Source organism: Entelurus aequoreus, linkage group LG10 (assembly GCF_033978785.1).
Source record: "Entelurus aequoreus isolate RoL-2023_Sb linkage group LG10, RoL_Eaeq_v1.1, whole genome shotgun sequence".
NCBI lineage: Eukaryota > Metazoa > Chordata > Actinopteri > Syngnathiformes > Syngnathidae > Entelurus > Entelurus aequoreus.
The window spans coordinates 66,940,661-66,958,823 of record NC_084740.1 but is presented as its reverse complement, the minus strand read 5'-3'; the positions used below and the strand labels follow the sequence as shown (position 1 = coordinate 66,958,823).

Below are 18,163 nucleotides of genomic sequence, written 5' to 3'. Positions count from 1 at the left end.
AATGAGTATAAAGGGGATGTTTGTGTAATAGTGATGTTTTATCACTGATTGTAATACATGTTGAAAATAATGTTAATTTAAAAGTGTGTCATGTCCAAATAAACAAATCAGTAAATATACATAAAGTGTATGAGTCTTTTTTCTCAAAAGATCTCAACTCATGAGGTTATGAGACAGCTTTGCAATAATTTGAAGTTGGACTTTGTCTGTGTGATGTGTTTCAGGTTTCAGCTCCAAAGTACTTTTTGCCGGCAAACAAACTAATCACATTTGCCAAGATGAGTACCATACTAACTTTAATTATAAAGCCCTTTAACAACAACCATAGTTGAAAACAAAGTGCTGTGCATCAGAAATAAGTTAAATAATGGAAAACATAAAAATAAAAGGTTGCATAAAATATGATAAAATGCTGAATGAAAACAAAAGTTCAATATCTAATTCAGATTTAAAGGTCATCGATTAAACGTGGATTAAAGTGGACAAAGACAGGGCTTGTCTCACGAGAACAGGAAGATCAATCCACATTTCGGGAGAAGTAAAGGAAACGGCCTTGTCCCCTCTGACCTTGCGCTTAGATTTTTAGTACCTATAGAGCAGCTGTTCAGCTGACCTGAGGGTACAGGCATGGGAATCAGGATGAAACAGCCCAGAAGTAATACCGAGCAAGACCATTTGAAGATTTTAAAAAAAAATTATGATTTTGGAATGAACTCTAAATAGCTCAGTGAAGCCAAAGCAAAAAAAAAAAAAAAGTGTTATCTCTCTGCTGTAACTGTTTGAAAAGTGAAGCTGTGTTTTGGACCAGCTGTACACGGGAGAGAAAAGACTGGTTGACAGCAAAATAAGCAGCATTGCAATCATCCAGCCGAGACGTGAGGAAGGTATACATTACTGTCTGCTGGTGTACTCTTTGCCAAATGCCATAAGTAAAAAGATAGACCTCACCACTGTGTGAATTTTGACGCTCCAGTTTCTCTATCGAACCGAAAAGCCCGATTTATAACTGTGGACTGTCATGGTTGACACGGTTTTTGGAAGCTCGGGACAGTAAAGCAAATTGTTCACGGTCGATGTTGACCACCACCCAGGCAACCTGTTCTATTTTTGACTCCTGTGGACAGAATGTCTCATTGGAGCGAGATGCAGAGCGGGAGATGTACATATACAGTATGTCCATAAGACACATAAACACAACGGAAAACTGTAATGATCCTTTCAGACCTTGCTCGGCGCCGGGTTCCAAAAAACCTGGACTCGGTCGACTCGCCGCATGTTCGTTTGATCAGGGAGACTTTCCTCCTTATCAACGCATTAGGCATCCCCAAGAAAACTATTCTCAATAATTGGAAATAAACAAATACTTTTTGTATAAACCTTTACAAAAACATTTTTATTAGATTATATAGTTGTGGAGAGAATGTCTGCTGAATGAAAACAACAACTGATAGAATTCCGATCTCTTTGGGCACCGCTAATGAATTTCCTGACCTGACTCCCATGGGGGCCAGGGCTGTGGCTCTGCCCCTAGGACGGGGTGTCCTGGGTGCCGGATGGGCCTGCGGTGTGTTAAAAAGTTATGGGCTGATCCTTGGGTGGTCTAGCGGTTTGGGGTGGATGGGGGTGCTCGCCTTGGGTTGAGTGGGGGGCTGTCCCTCTCGTCGGTAGTTGGACGAGGGGTTGTGCCCGGGGGCCTGGGGGACTTGCCGGGGTTCTTGGTTGCCTCCTGCGTGGACAGGGGAGGTGCTGGGGGTATGTCCGGGCCCTCTGCTCCTCCTACTTACAGCACCATACACACATATAAAACTATGAGGGATTTTTTTGCGGAGGGGGATGAGGATGGGACTCCATGGGTCTCCAGTCCTCCTGTCTTGTCCCCTGCTCATCCATCCTTCAATTTTAGCTGCATATTAGACACTTAGGGTTTTGGGGGGCTCGGCTCGGTTGGGACCCACCATGGCCTTGATGTCCCCCAATTTTAATCGCATTATTAGTTCCCACAAGCATACATATCTCCCTCACGCTACAGTACACACATCAATAGGGACTGGAGGTTGGCTGTAATATTTTTCTATTTTGCTTCCATTTATACCCCCATTATTTACTTTGTACTTTTTACAATTTTGTACACTGCTGCTGGAATTTAAATTTTCCTGAGGGAACTCTCCTGAAGGAATAAATAAAGTACTATCTATCTATCTATCTATCTATCTATCTATCTATCTATCTATCTATCTATCTATCTATCTATCTATCTATCTATCTATCTATCTATCTATCTATCTATCTATCTATCTATCTATCTATCTATCTATCTATCTATCTATCTATCTATCTATCTATCTATCTATCTATCTACCTACCTACCTATCAGTAGACACTCAATGTCTTTGTACAACCACAGCAGGTGTCTAGTTCGCATTGCCAGCAGTAAGTTGAACCTGTTACTGGGAACATTGGCCTTCGCCAAGGCTGCCCTATGTCACCAGTTTTGTTCATAATTTTCATGGACAGAATTTGGAGGTGCAGCCAAGACATTGAAAGTGTCCACTTTGGGGCCTTAGAATCTCATATTTACTATTTGCAGATGATAGGGTACTGATGCCTTCATCAGACTGTGACCTTTAACTCGGATTGGTGAAAGTTGAGTATGAAGCCCTCTAAATGAGCACCTCCAAATCTGAGGCCAGGTTCTCGGACGGAAAAAGGAGTGTCATAGTCGAATCAGATTTGTTAGATGTTGCCACAGTCGACGATCAGTCGACTCTGTCATTGAAAGGCATTTACCGTCGCTTATGTTATTGTCTAGTGATCACTGACATGATCATCATTGATGATTATTGATTACAACATGATGACCATTAACATACTGATCAATGTCACCACCTTTTCAGACCTCCAGACCCTGTATAAGGCCAAGTTTTATTGCAAATGACCAGGACAAGGACCCTATGCTATAAAAGAAAAGACAGGATTTGTCATGAGTTTTCATCACATGTTACATTTTGAGGTCTTTGGAGGACTATGACGTAAAAAAGAAGAACACCTCCTCAACTTGGAGACCAATCACAGACAGTCTTCATCCTGTGAGTCATCTTTAAAAGATGGTTGACTTTTCTCAGCATTGACTGCTCGCAACAAGTTCCATCAGCATCATCATGAAGATTTGGAGGAGCTTGTTGACATGACAGCATCTTTTGATGGAGCACTTCATGAGATCCATGGAGGGTGAACGATTCTCATAACAGACTTGATTTGATACTTTTCTGTTTGGTGTCATGGATGCTGAATTCAATGGAACATTGATAACTCTTGGTGGCTTTGTAGACGTGGACAAGTATAGATATATTTACTTTGTCATCTTGTTGACACTATATATTCTCATCCTCTTTACTAACTGCACCATTATATGTCTGATCTGGATCCACAGGGACCTTCATGAACCTATGTACATTTTCATTGCTGCCTTGTCACTCAACTCTCTTTTGTTTTGCGCTGTTATCTACCCTAAACTTTGCATTGACGTTCTATCTCAAAAACAGACCATTTCTCGTTCTGCTTGTATGTTTCAATATTTACTTTATTGTTCATCAGGTCTTTCAGACTTCTTACTGTTGTCAGCCATGTCTTATGACAGGTATGTGTCTATCTGCAAACCTCTGCAGTATCAAACTATCATGGGAAAAAGAACTGTTATTGTCCTCTTGACTTTGGCCTGGTTTTTACCTGCATGTGAGGTTGTAGTGGCAACTGTGATTAGTTCTAAACAAAAACTCTGCAGATTTACAACAGGAGGAATTGTTTGTAACAATACCATTTTCAGGCTTCACTGTGTAAAATCAGAATTTCTTACAGTTTATGGTTTGTTTGTACTGATGAATGTTGTTGTTGTTCCTGTGATGTTCATCCTTTTTACATACATAAAGATATTTATAATAACTTACCACAGGTGTGCAAAAGTCAGGAAAAAAGCTGCAGAGACATGTTTACCTCACTTGATGGTTTTATTCAGCTTCTTTTGTTTAGTTTTATTTGATGTCATCATAGCTCGATTGGAGTCAGACCTTCCAAAAATTGTACGTTTAATAATGACTTTACAAATAGCTGTGTATAGTCCTCTGCTCAATCCAATCATATATGGAGTGAAAATGAAAGACATCTGGAAACACATCAAGAGATTGTTTTGTCGACTGGTGAACAAAAGAATATGATCACACTTGTTAGCATTGAAGTCTTTATTCTCCCAATTGATTTAAAAAAAAAAAACGTTTTTACATTATCATATGGTGTTTATAAGATGTACTGTATATATAGAATGAAAAGGAAGCCAAGAGCCATACTGTCTGATGTCATTTGATATCTGAAATTGTATTGCTTTATCAATATGAAATTATTGCTATGTCAATATCCAGCATTTATTGATACATTAAACAATACTTATCACTTTCAACTTATTTACTTATGTATTTTTAGTAATCTATAATCCAGGCAGAAAACACTTTTAATAGTTCATATGATAACTGTAATTATGTTATCTACACTCACATTTTTATTTAAATTTTGATTATTTTCTATGGTGATTTTATTTTATTTTAAATATTTGCTGTCTTGTAATTTCTGTAAAGCACTTTGAATTTCCTTGTGTACAAATGTGTGCTCTATAAATAAACTTGCCCTTGCCTTGCATATAATGTCTTTATTGTACTTTATTGTATATTATCATATATACCTTGTGATCATTTATAACATATTTATGTAATGTAACACTTTTTTACCTTAATCACTGCATAAGCCATTCATGTATTGTCACAAATTCTCTATTCTTTTTTCTCCCTCATAAAAAAAAAAAGGTGATATTTTAAAAGTAGAGAAAAACAATGCAATATAGAGAAAGTTTAGTTGGGTAGTTTTTAGCGCTTTACATTCTTTTATTCTTACCTTTCTATCTCACCTCAGAAACAGTTTGTCTTGCCTTACTTGGTTTGTCCTTTTTTTGTACACGACCGAGCATCCGGCCAAAGTTGATGAGCATTTCTCCTGTTTTTTTTTAAGCATTTTACGACTACCCGGTACATAATAATGTGGTCTAAATGTTTGTACATTTAAGTTCTTCCCGCTCCATGAAATATATTTATTAAGAAGCTAAGTGCTGGCCCAGTTACATAATATGTGCGGCTTGAATGACAAACACATTTTGGGAGAACATCTGCACCGTAACACAACATAAACACAACAGAACAAATACCCAGAACCCTTTGCAGCACTAACTCTTCCGGGACGCTACAAGGTGTGTGTGTGTGTGGGGGGCGGCGGGGTTTGGAGGTAGTGGGGGTGTATATTGTAGCGTCCAGGTGTTGTGCCGGATAATGCACTCCCGGCGTAGAATGCACCCCCTGACGGGAGTGTTATATCAACTAAAGCCCACACTTAAAGTTTCAACGTGCAAGATTGAATCTATTTGAAAAAGTTATTTAATAAGAAGCCAAAAGTGTAACGACCTGGTCGCATCGTGGTGCGAGGTTGTTCTCCCAGGAATGCAGACGGCTTCGGACACAGCGTGCAGGTAGGAAAATGATTTATTTAGGCAAATAAATCAGACAGGAAAAACAAAAACGTGCTCATAGCACGGAAGACAAAAAAACAAAGGGACTAGCGTGGGAGCTAGCAAGCAAAACTAATATAGCATGAAAGCTAGCAGGAATCAAAGCGGTCGTTAGCGGTTGCGTAAAAGCAAATTAGCAAGCCAGGCCGAGTGAGGCCCGGGCAAAGACTAAATAGCCCTCTGATTAGCGCTCGGGCAACAGGTGCGCGTCCCGAACGCTAACCAGAGGCAGGTGAGCACAATCTGCCGTCATGGCAACAGAAACAAAAACAAGGTGCTGAAAACACACGTGACACTAAAAAGTAAACAAACTGTGATCCGAGCAGCGGATCCTAACAAAAAGTGCAAAAACAATAATGTTCGTGTTGGAGGAGTTGTGAATGAATGAAATATGAAATCCGTGCTGCAGTCTGCAGGTGTACCTAATGTTGTGGCCCAGCAGCGACTGCAGCACGGATTTCATATTTCATTCATTCACAACTCCTCCAACACGAACACTATTGGTTTTGCACTTTTGGCGTCTTATTAAATAACTTTTTTAAATAGATTCAATCTTGCACGTGGAAACTTTAAGTGTGGGCTTTAGTTGATATAACACTCCCGTCAGGGGTGCATTCTACGCCGGGGGTGCATTATCCGGCACAACACCTGAAGAGTTAGTGCTGCAAAGTGTTCTGGGTATTTGTTCTGTTGTGTTTATGTTGTGTTACTGTGCGGATGTTCTCCCAAAATGTGTTTGTCATTTTTGTTTGGTGTGGATTCACAGTGTGGCGTATATTTCTAACAATGTTAAAGTTGCTTATACGGCCACTCTCAGTGTAAACTGTATCGCTGTTGATGAAGTATGCCTTGCATTCACGTGTGTGTGCGTACAGGAGCCGCTCATATCTTGTGACTGGGCGGGCACGTTGTTAGAAGGGATGAAAAGCGGACGTGACGTCAGCTCGTAGAGGACGTTAAAAGCAGTGCCTGTAAGGCACGCCCCCAAGACTGTGGAATACGAGAAATAATGACTGATGAACACCTTTGTTCGATAATGAAGGTAGCCTCAGCTCAAAGCCTAAACCCCGACATTAATGAACTAGCATCAAAGAAAAGATGGCAGGTATCTGGCTTGGGCACATCAGATTAGATCAGTGTATTGCAAACTTGTTTGCCAAGATAATCCATCTCACCTCACAGGTGTGACATATCAAGATGCTGATGAAAGAGCATGGTTATTGCACAGGTGTACCTTAGGCTGCCCACAATAAAATGCCACTCTGAAATGTTCAGTTTTATCACACAACACAACGCCACAGATGTCACAAGTTTTGAGGGAGCGTGCAGTTGGCATGCTGAATGCAGTCCACCAGAGCAATTGCCCGTGAATTGAAAGGCCTACTGAAATGAATTTTTTTTTATTTAAACGGGGATAGCAGATCCATTCTATGTGTCATACTTGATCATTTCGCGATATTGTCAATTGAAAGGCTCCTCCCATTTTCCTATTGTTTTCAAGGCAGCTAGAGCGATTCGGACTGAGAAAGCTACGATTACCCCATTAATGTGAGTGAGGATGAAAGATTTGTGGATGAGGAACGTTCGAGTGAAGTACTAGAATGCAGTGCAAGACATATCTTTTTTTCGCTCTGACCGTAACTTAGGTACAAGCTGGTTCATTGGATTCCACACTCTCTCCTTTTTCTATTGTGGATCACGGATTTGTATTTTAAACCACCTCGGATACTATATCCTCTTGAAAATGAGAGTCGAGAACGCGAAATGGACATCCACAGTGACTTTTATCTCCACGACAATACATCGGCAAAGCACTTTAGCTACGGAGCTAACGTGATAGCATCGTGTTTAACTGCAGATAGAAACAGAAGAAATAAGCCCCTGACTGGAAGGATAGACAGAAGATCAACAATACTACCAAACCCTGGACCTGTAACCACACAGTTAATGCTGTGCCGCCTGGCGAAGCCTAGCAATGCTGTTGCTAACGACGCCATTGAAGCTAACTTAGCTACGGGACCTCGACAGAGCTATGCTAAAAACATTAGCTCTCCACCTACGCCAGCCCTCATCTGCTCATCAACACCCGTGCTCACCTGCGTTCCAGCGATCGACGGCGCGACGAAGGACTTCACCGCGATGGTCTGTGCGGTCGGCGGCCCGGAGACGGAGGAAGTCAACCCAGACAGGTGAGGACAGCGGCGCGGCGGCGGACGGCGTTGTAGCTTTCGACGACACCCCGGCCGCCATCAGAGTCGGCAAGAAACATATATTTCCCCAAAGTTACGTACGTGACATGCACATAGCGGCACGCACGTACGGGCAAGCGGTCAAATGTTTGGAAGCCAAAGCTGTACTCACGGTAGCGCGTCTGCTATCCAACTCAAAGTCCTCCTGGTTGTGTTGCTGCAGCCAGTCACTAATACACCGATCCCACCTACAGCTTTCTTTTTTGCAGTCTCCATTGTTAATTGAACAAATTGCAAAAGATTCACCAACACAGATGTCCAGAATACTGTGGAATTATGTGGTGAAAACAGACGACTTAAGCTGGCCACCGTCCAAAATGTCTTCTTCAACCCGTGTCGTCATGCGCAAACGTCATCATACCGAGACGTTTTCAGCCGAAAGTTTCCCGGGAAATTTAAAATGTCACTTTATAAGTTAACCCGGCCGTATTGGCATGTGTTGCAATGTTAAGATTTCATCATTGATATATAAACTATCAGACTGCGTGGTCGGTAGTAGTGGCTTTCAGTAGGCCTTTTTAAAACAATAATTGATAACTAGTTGAATTCGGTCCTGACGTTGAGCAACTCAAACATACCGTTGAAACAACATGCTTTTTGACAATGTTTAATGAATGTTGGGTTGTGAGGTTGATTTGACCATTGAATTTCGGTCATTTCCCAACCAATATTCCACAACACAAATACAATGTTGAAACAACATGCTTTTTGACAACGTTTATTCAGTGTCAGGTTGTGACGTTGATTTGACCTTTGAAATTTGGTCATTTCCCAACCAACAACGTGGAGCAAGCGTTGGACACCAACGTTGTCTCATTTTACAAATACAACTCTTTTGCAACGTTGTTTCAAAGTCAGTTTGAAAGGACATGTAGGTATAATCAACGTTGTATCAATCAATCAATGTTTATTTATATAGCCCTAAATCACAAGTGTCTCAAAGGGCTGTACAAGCCACAACGACATCCTCGCATCAATGTCTTGTGCCTGCTTGGTAAAGATTAAAAAAAGACTGTTTTAAAAGCTAATACTTAGCCCAAGTATCATTCCTCTAATGCTAATACTCACTGAAAAAGAAGCTTGATTTACTTTTATCTAAGAGCAAATAAACATTTTCACATCAACGGTAACCATCAAGGTCCCTGCCTTACTTTGATACCAAGATCTTCAGAAAATTAGCATACAGTGTGCATTACAACACACAGTCCTGTGATTGCTGCCCATCTGATGACGAAGACAAGGAAAGAGTCGTGTGTTTGGGTCACATGTTACAAACGGATTTCATTGGAGGACTACGAAGTACAACAGCTTTGAGGCAGTCCTTAAAAGATGGGTTACTTCTTACTCTTCTCAGCATTAACCGCTCACAACAAGTTCCATCAACATCACCGTGAATACTTGGAGGAGCTTGTTGACATGGCAGCAATGCTTGGTGGAAGACTTAATGAGATCCATGGAGGGTGAACAATTCTTCATAACAGACTTGATTTGACTACTTTTCTGTTTGGGGTCATGGATGCTGAATTCAATGGAACATTTATAACTCTTGGTGGCTTTGTAGACGTGGACAAATACAGATATCTGTACTTTGTCATCTTTTTGACACTATATATTCTCATCCTCTGTACTAACGGCACCATTATATGTCTAATCAGGATCCACAGGAACCTTCATGAGCCTATGTACATTTTCATTGCTGCTTTGTCACTCAACTCTCTTTTGTTTAGCACTGCTATCTACCCTAAACTTTGCATTGATGTTTTATCTAAAAAACAGACCATTTCTCATTCTGCTTGTATGTTTCAATATTTTCTGTATTACTCATTTGCAGGATCAGACTTTTTACTGTTGTCAGCCATGGCTTATGACAGGTATGTGTCTATCTGCAAACCTCTGCAGTATCCAACTATCATGGGAAAAAGAACTGTTGTTCTTCTCTTGACTTTGGCCTGGTTTCTACCTGCATGTGAGGATGTAGTCGCAGCTGTGATTAGTTCTCAACAAAAACTCTGTGACTTCACAACAAGAGGAATTTTTTGTAACAACACAATTTTGAAGCTTCATTGTGTAAAATCAGCATTTCTTACAGTTTATGGTCTGTTTGTAATGATGAATGTTGTTGTTGTTCCTGTGATGTTCATCCTTTTTACGTACACAAAGATATTTATAATAACTTATCACAGGTGTGCAGAAGTCAGGAAAAAAGCTGCAGAGACATGTTTACCTCACCTGATGGTTTTATTCAGCTTTGTTTGTTTAGTTTCATTTGATGTCATCATAGCTCGATTGGAGTCAGACCTTCCAAAAATTGTACGTTTAATAATGACTTTACAAATACTTGTGTATAATCCTCTGTTCAATCCAATCATATATGGAGTGAAAATGAAAGAAATCTGGAAACACATCAGGAGATTGTTTTGTCGACTGGTGAACAAAAGAATATGATCACACAAGTCTTTATTCTCCCAAGTGATTCTTAGAAAAAGTAATTCACATCATCATATGGTGTTTATAAGATGTATATATGGAATAAAAAGGAAGCTTAACGCCATGTCTGGTGTTATTTTATTTCCTAAATTGTAGTGCTTTATCAATATTAAGTTAAGTCAATATCCTGTGTTTGATACATTATATAATGTTTATCACTTTCAACGTCTGTACTTATTTATTTTTAATGTATCTAAAAGCTCCCTCATTTAAATTAAATATATTGTTGTTCATATACTGATTTATAACACATATTTATGTAATTTCCCACTAGGTTTCTTTTTACATTTTTCACTGCGTAAGCCATCCATGTATTGTCACACATTCTGTTCTCTCCCTCTTTTAAAATGGTAATATTTTAACAGATAAAGTAAAGAAAAATCAACAACATATGGAGAAATTGTCAGATTATATAAAATCTGCTTTTTCTCACCTTTATTCCAACATATTAAATTGTGTTTATAAATATGAGTTATCCATTACGCACATTATAAACACATAAAACCATTACCATCGATGGATCATGAAAAAGAAATGTAAAATGTTGTAATTGTTTTTACATTCTGCATCTTAATAAACTACCCTGACATGTACTCGCAAAACACTATCTCCACACTTATCCATGTTTGACACGATTTAGCTGCTTGATATAACAAAACTATAAAGGGGAACTGCACTTTTTTTGGAATTGTGACTATCGTTCACAATCATGAGAGACATGACAATTGTTTTAAAGGATTCTAAATCTTAAATCGATCGAAAGTCTGCTTTCATTGAAACCTTTGTGAGCCGTTTAATTCTGCCTATAAAGCCCCTAAAAAACATCCAAACAAACCGTTCAGATGAAAAATGTCTCATAATATTCACGAAGAAACAGATGGAGGGGGGACACACAAGTGCTTTTTGTGTGGTTCTCGCTACTTCCAGGACCTAAATGGCTGTTAAAGTGTCCCAACTTGGCGGATTATATTCTCAGCCATCTACTTTTCAGGTGAGAGGCAGGATTTATGATCTGCAATAAACTTACAGGGAGCAAGGAAGCGAGGAAACGGCATGATGTAAACATAGGGATACAGGAAGGGATCACGGCACCGCTACAAATACAAAACCCTGTTTCCATATGAGTTGGGAAATTGTGTTAGATGTAAATATAAACGGAATACAATGATTTGCAAATCATTTTCAACCCATATTCAGTTGAATATGCTACAAAGACAACATATTTGATGTTCAAACTGATAAACTTTTTTTTTTGTTGCAAATAATCATTAAAGGCCTACTGAAAGCCACTACTACCGACTACGCAGTCTGATAGTTTATACATCAATGATGAAATCTTAACATTGCAACACATGCCAATACGGCCGGGATAACTTATAAAGTGCAATTTTAAATTTCCCGCCACACTTCCGGTTGAAAACGTCTAAATATGATGACGTATGCGTGTGACGTAAACGGTTGATACGGAAGTATTGGTACCCCATTGAATACAATACAAAAAAGTTCTGTTTTCATTTCAAAATTCCACAGTATTCTGGACATCTGTGTTGGTGAATCTTTTGCAATTTGTTTAATGAACAATGGAGACTGCAAAGAAGAAAGTTTTAGGTGGGATCGGTGTATTAGCGGCGGACTACAGCAACACAGCCAGGAGGACAGAGATGGATAGTGTCAGGGTTGTCCCTGACAGTTTGATCAAGTTTTAGTTTTCCTCTGCGTTTGTCTTAGTTTCCTGTCTTTAGTTCCTGTCAGCACTCTTATTTTGATTCAGTTTCCTGTTTGTTCCCTGAGTGCTTTGTCCCCTCAGCTGTGGTTGATTGGCACCTGGCCACACCTGGTGTCAGTCAGCCAGCTGCCTATTTATACCTGTCCTGCCCTCCAGTCACTGCTGGATCATTGTCATGGTAGTGTCTTTAAAATACTTGTCACTTGTCACTTACCTGCTACCAATTTGTCGTTGTAGCTCCGTCTACTTTTGTCCACTCCGCTTCAGTCACAGTTCTTTCGTGTCACAGTAAGTGTTTTTTGTTTCTTGTCCATAGTGTAGCCTTTGTGCTATTTTAGTTTATAGCCTAGTTTGTTCTCCGCCTTGTGCGCGCCTTTTGTTTGTTCCCTTTTGTTTGTGTTTTGCCAAAGCATTTAATTAAATCATGTTTTCTCGCACTATGCCTGCTATCATCTCTGCATCTTGGGGTTCGTCACCTACAAACTTTGACAGATAGCAGACGCGCTAGCCGGCGAACTCACCTTAACTTCCTTCGTCTCGCCGACCGCATCTGTGATCGGGTGAAGTCCTTCGTCGCACCGTCGATCGCTGGAACGCAGGTGAGCACGGGTGTTGATGAGCAGATGAGGGCTGGCTGGCGTAGGTGGATAGCTAATGTTTTTAGCATAGCTCTGTGAGATCCGGTTGCTAAGTTAGCTTCAATGGCGTCGTTAGCAACAGCATTGTTAACCTTCGCCAGGCTGGAAAGCATTAACCGTGTAGTTACAGGTCCCTGGTGTAATAGTATTGTTGATCTTCTGTCTATCCTTCCAGTCAGGGATTTATTTATTTTGATTCTATTTGCATTTGAGCCCGATGCTATCACGTTAGCTCAATAGCTAAAGAGCTTCGCCGATGTATTGTCGTGGAGATAAAAGTCACTGTGAATGTCCACTTTGCGTTCTCGACTCTCATTTTCAAGAGGATATAGTATCCGAGGTGGTTTAAAATACAAATCTGTGATCCACAATAGAAAAAGGAGAGAGTGTGGAATCCAATGAGCCAGCTTGTACCTAAGTTACGGTCAGAGCGAAAAAAAGATATGTCTTACACTGCATTCTAGTCCTTCACTCGAACGTTCCTCATCCACGAATCTTTCATCCTCGCTCAAATTAATGGGGTAATCGTCGCTTTCTCGGTCCGAATCGCTCTAGCTGCATTGAAAACAATAGGAAAATGTGAGGAGCCTTTCAACTGTTGATGTCTTGCTACTTCCGGTACAGGCAAGGCTTTTTTTTATCAGCGACCAAAAATTGCAACTTTATCGTCGATGTTCTCTACTAAATCCTTTCAGCAAAAATATGGCAATATCGCGAAATGGTCAAGTATGACACAAAGAATGGATCAGCTATCCCCGTTTAAATAAAAAAAATTCATTTCAGTAGGCCTTTAACTTTAGAATTTGATGCCAGCAACACGTGACAAAGAAGTTGGGAAAGGTGGCAATAAATACTGATAAAGTTGAGGAATGCTCATCAAACACTTATTTGGAACACCCCACAGGTGTGCAGGCTAATTGGGAACAGGTGGGTGCCATGATTGGGTATAAAAACAGCTTCCCAAAAACTGCTCAGTCTTTCACAAGAAAGGATGGGGCGAGGTACACCCCTTTGTCCACAACTGCGTGAGCAAATAGTCAAACAGTTTAAGAACAACGTTTCTCAAAGTGCAATTGCAAGAAATTTAGGGATTTCAACATCTACGGTCCATAATATCATCAAAAGGTTCAGAGAATCTGGAGAAATCACTCCACGTAAGCGGCATGGCCGGAAACCTACATTGAATGACCGTGACCTTCGATCCCTCAGACGGCACTGTATCAAAAACCGACATCAATCTCTAAAGGATATCACCACATGGGTTCAGGAACACTTTGGAAAACCTCTGTCATTAAATACAGTTTGTTGCTACATCTGTAAGTGCAAGTTAAAGCTCTACTACGCAAAGCGAAAGCCATTTATCAACAACACCCAGAAACGCCGCCGGCTTCTCTGGGCCCGAGATCATCTAATATGGACTCATGCAAAGTGGAAAAGTGTTCTGTGGTCTGACGAGTCCACATTTCAAATAGTTTTTGGAAATATTCGACATCGTGTCATCCGGACCAAAGGGGAAGCGAACCATCCAGACTGTTATCGACGCAAAGTTCAAAAGCCAGCATCTGTGATGGTATGGGGGTGCATTAGTGCCCAAGGCATGGGTAACTTACACATCTGTGAAGGCACCATTAATGCTGAAAGGTACATACAGGTTTTGGAGCAACATATGCTGCCATCTAAGCACCGTCTTTTTCATGGACGCCCCTGCTTATTTCAGCAAGACAATGCCAAGCCACATTCAGCATGTGTTACAACAGCGTGGCTTCGTAAAAAAAGAGTGCGGGTACTTTCCTGGCCCGCCTGCAGTCCAGACCTGTCTCCCATCGAAAATGTGTGGCGCATTATGAAGCGTAAAATACAACAGCGGAGACCCCGGACTGTTGAACGACTGAAGCTCTACATAAAACAAGACTGGGAAAGAATTCCACTTTCAAAGCTTCAACAATTAGTTTCCTGAGTTCCCAATCGTTTATTGAGTGTTGTTAAAAGAAAAGGTGATGTAACACAGCGGTGAACATGCCCTTTCCCAACTACTTTGGCACCTTGTTGCAGCCATGAAATTCTAAGTTAATTATTATTTGCAACAAAAAAAAAATAGTTTATGAGTTTGAACATCAAATATCTTGTCTTTGTAGTGCAATCAATTGAATATGGGTTGAAGAGGATTTGCAAATCATTGTATTCTGTTTATATTTACATCTAACACAATTTACCAACTCATATGGAAACGGGGTTTGTATTTTTTCCGCGTTATAATAACAATATCATTAATACTTGGTTAATATTGAAGTCACGAAATGTAAATTCAGTATTGTTGGCGCTTTTTGAGTGGTTATTTATCGTATTGTATGGGCGGAATAGTGGAGCTCCCATTGGATCCACTGTAAGCTGACTTTTTTTTCTTTTTATTTAAAGGAGCCAGAAAGGTTACTGCAATCACGGTCAAAATTATGTAGTCCCCTCCCACTTTCCATGATTGAGGTTGCCAGATACGCAGCCGAATCCGAATCCTACTTCAAGGAACTTCACATGGCAATCGACGAGTCCTCGATGTAGGTTACTCTTGTTTATGCTTCTTGCAAAATGGTTTACTAAGTAATTATGCCACATTTTACTGATGTCGATTAACCAAGTGTATTCGTAAAGTTAGGCAGCGACATTTTTGTCGGGAGTCGGGACAGATTGTCTGCATTACCCTGCTAAAATGTCTAGTTTGACCGCACAGACCACCATCGAAATAATTATATACTGTATAATAATATATTATATATGACAGGCTTACTTTGATGGCAAGCCAAGGCCAACAGTAAAATGACTGCCACATTTCGTTCAGCATAAGACATGCACCTGGGGATAAGTTGATTGGCAACACTAAATTGGCCCTAGTGTGTGAATGTGAGTGTGAATGTTGTCTGTCTATCTGTGTTGGCCCTGCGATGAGGTGGCGACTTGTCCAGGGTGTACGCTGCCTTCCGCCCGATTGTAGCTGAGATAGGCTCCAGCGCCCCCGCGACCCCGAAGGGAATAAGCGGTAGAAAATGGATGGATGGATGGATAACTCCATGTTGCATCCAACCTGACGCATTGAATTCTCTTCCATTCACCATCTTTCAGTGCAGAGTGCAATTCTATGAGCCAACCCACGTTACGTCAAAACCCCGTTACGCATAAATCATATAGCTTACTACCATGTCAATACACAAAGTAGAAAATCATTACATGTAATGCATTATATTGTGTCAAACAAATACCACCCCATATGTGTGTGATGCACATACAGTACCAGAAACCACAATTAGCCGTGCTAATGTTGGAACCCATTTCCTCAGCATATTGAGAAAGAAATAGGCACTGACACTACCCATATCCACATAGGGCAAAATATATTTTCGACAAATAAAACCTGGCAGTTGGATGACACATCGGCATACAGGCTAACGGGCATATGTTTCCCCTGTTAGCTTGTATGTCGATGTGTCATTGACCGGGCTAGCATGCTAAGCATTCGTTGCACGAACATCCTATTTTTGTTAGACAAGATCATAGACTGTATTGGACAGTATAGTTTACATACCAAATGTCCATTTCCATTCATTACAAGTAATAAGAAAACATAAATGCCTGACTTACCTATCAAGGAGGAAATTAGCGAGTTTGGCGTCAGATAAAAATCTTCTCCGCCTTCAATCGTCTCCATCTTTCAAAGGCATCCCCGATACAAATCTTGGTTTTGTTCCTGGCTTTGTCATTAATAAGTTGAAAATGGTAACGAGGCCTTTTAGATTTACTAAGGTCTGACATGTTTAGTAACTTTACCAGTGGCAGTAGCTAGACAAAGGTGGCGCTGCGAAACTGGCAACCTGGATGTGACACACTCACAGACTTTCTAATTGGTCAAACGGTGGAGGGCGGGGCATCAAAATGAAAACAAAAACACGATTTCGGGGCTGTAAATCAAATTTTGAAATGAGCATATCCCGGCTGAACTACTGTTATCAGTTATAGAGGTATTTGAAAAGAACATGTTTTATTAATGCCTTTTGACATATCAGGGCCATTTAATGATGACTTGACATGAAATGATTACATATGGCACCTTTAATATTTAGTATACATTAAAAAAAAAAAACATCCGTCGTCATCTCTCTCATAATGATTGTGAACAATAGGCAAAATTCCAAAAAAAAGTGTGGTTCCCCTTTGAGGAGGTTGTCACGGAAGTAAACAAGGTAAGAGTCCAACTTTCACATACTCATAATATCAGTCCATCCATTTTCTACCACTTGTCCTTCTCAGGGTCACAGGAGTGCTGAAGCCCACCCCAGCTGTATTCGAAACGCCCCCTCCAACTCAAATTTTTTTAAATTCTGTGAAACAATTATTATACTTTTTAATCTAAGTTTAATTTATTTTCATGCATGTTTTGTAACAAAACAAAAACATGGAAAAGTGCAAATAAAAAAAATGTTTCCCTTCTGCTGTTGTCGCCACTCTTTTTCTCCTTGGCTCGGCTTCATCGGGATTTATGATGGCGCTTCCAACACCTGCTGTTCTTCAAAGCCTCCACCTGGTGCAGGAACGCACTTTTTTCCAATTGACAATCAGGCCTCATGTTCTCATCCTCTTCACACTCACCTGCAGCAAATGCTGAAGAGACCTTTCAAATGTAACAGAGGCCAGCCAGTGCTATGCCATGTGAAACCTCACACCCCAACACCTTATCACATCATTTATATTGCTTAGGCTTTTAACTCATTGACTGGTGCTGTAGCATTGTTATAACGTCCATTATCAAGGTGGCTGCCTAGAAGAATGTATCATTTTGACTCCATGTTGATGACATAAAACACAAAAGTACATGTCAGGGTAGTTTATTAAGATGCACAGAATGTACAAACAATTACAACATTTTACATTTATTTTTCATGATTCACAAATGGTAATTACAGATGTCCGATAATGGATTTTTTGCCGATATCCGATATTGTCCAACTCTTAATTACCGATTCCGATATCAACCGATACCGATATATACAGTCGTGGAATTAACACATTATTATGCCTAATTTTGTTGCGATGCCCCGCTGGATGCATTAAACAATGTAACAAGGTTTTCCAAAATAAATCAACTCAAGTTATGGGGAAAAAAATGCCAACATGGCACTGCCATATTTATTATTGAAGTCACAAAGTGCATTGTTTTTTTGAATATGCCTCAAAACAGCAGCTTGGAATTTGGGACATGCTCTCCCTGAGAGAGCATGAGAAAGTTGAGGTGGGCGAGGTTGGGGGGCAGGAATGAGGTGGGGGGTTTATTGGCGCTCTGTATTTCTCCCTACGTCAGTGTACACAGCGGCGTTTTAAGAAGTCATACATTTTACTTTTTGAAACCGATACTGATAATTCTGAAACCGATACCGATAACTTCTGATATTATATTTTAAAGCATTTATCGGCCGAT

The 18,163-nt window shown here is 40.2% G+C and overlaps 2 protein-coding genes across 2 annotated transcripts; both read left to right on the top strand.

Annotated features, from left to right (window-relative positions):
• Positions 1 to 3,278: 3,278 nt before the first annotated feature.
• LOC133659203 (olfactory receptor 10J4-like) lies at positions 3,279 to 4,211 on the top strand. The gene has a single exon (XM_062061940.1). The coding sequence runs from the start codon at positions 3,279 to 3,281 to the stop codon at positions 4,209 to 4,211; it is 933 nt and encodes a 310-aa protein (XP_061917924.1).
• A 5,152-nt stretch (positions 4,212 to 9,363) lies between these two features.
• Positions 9,364 to 10,296, top strand: LOC133659202 (olfactory receptor 10J4-like). Its single transcript, XM_062061939.1, has one exon. It carries the CDS (start codon positions 9,364 to 9,366, stop codon positions 10,294 to 10,296), a length of 933 nt encoding a protein of 310 aa, XP_061917923.1.
• The last annotated feature ends 7,867 nt before the right edge of the window (positions 10,297 to 18,163 follow it).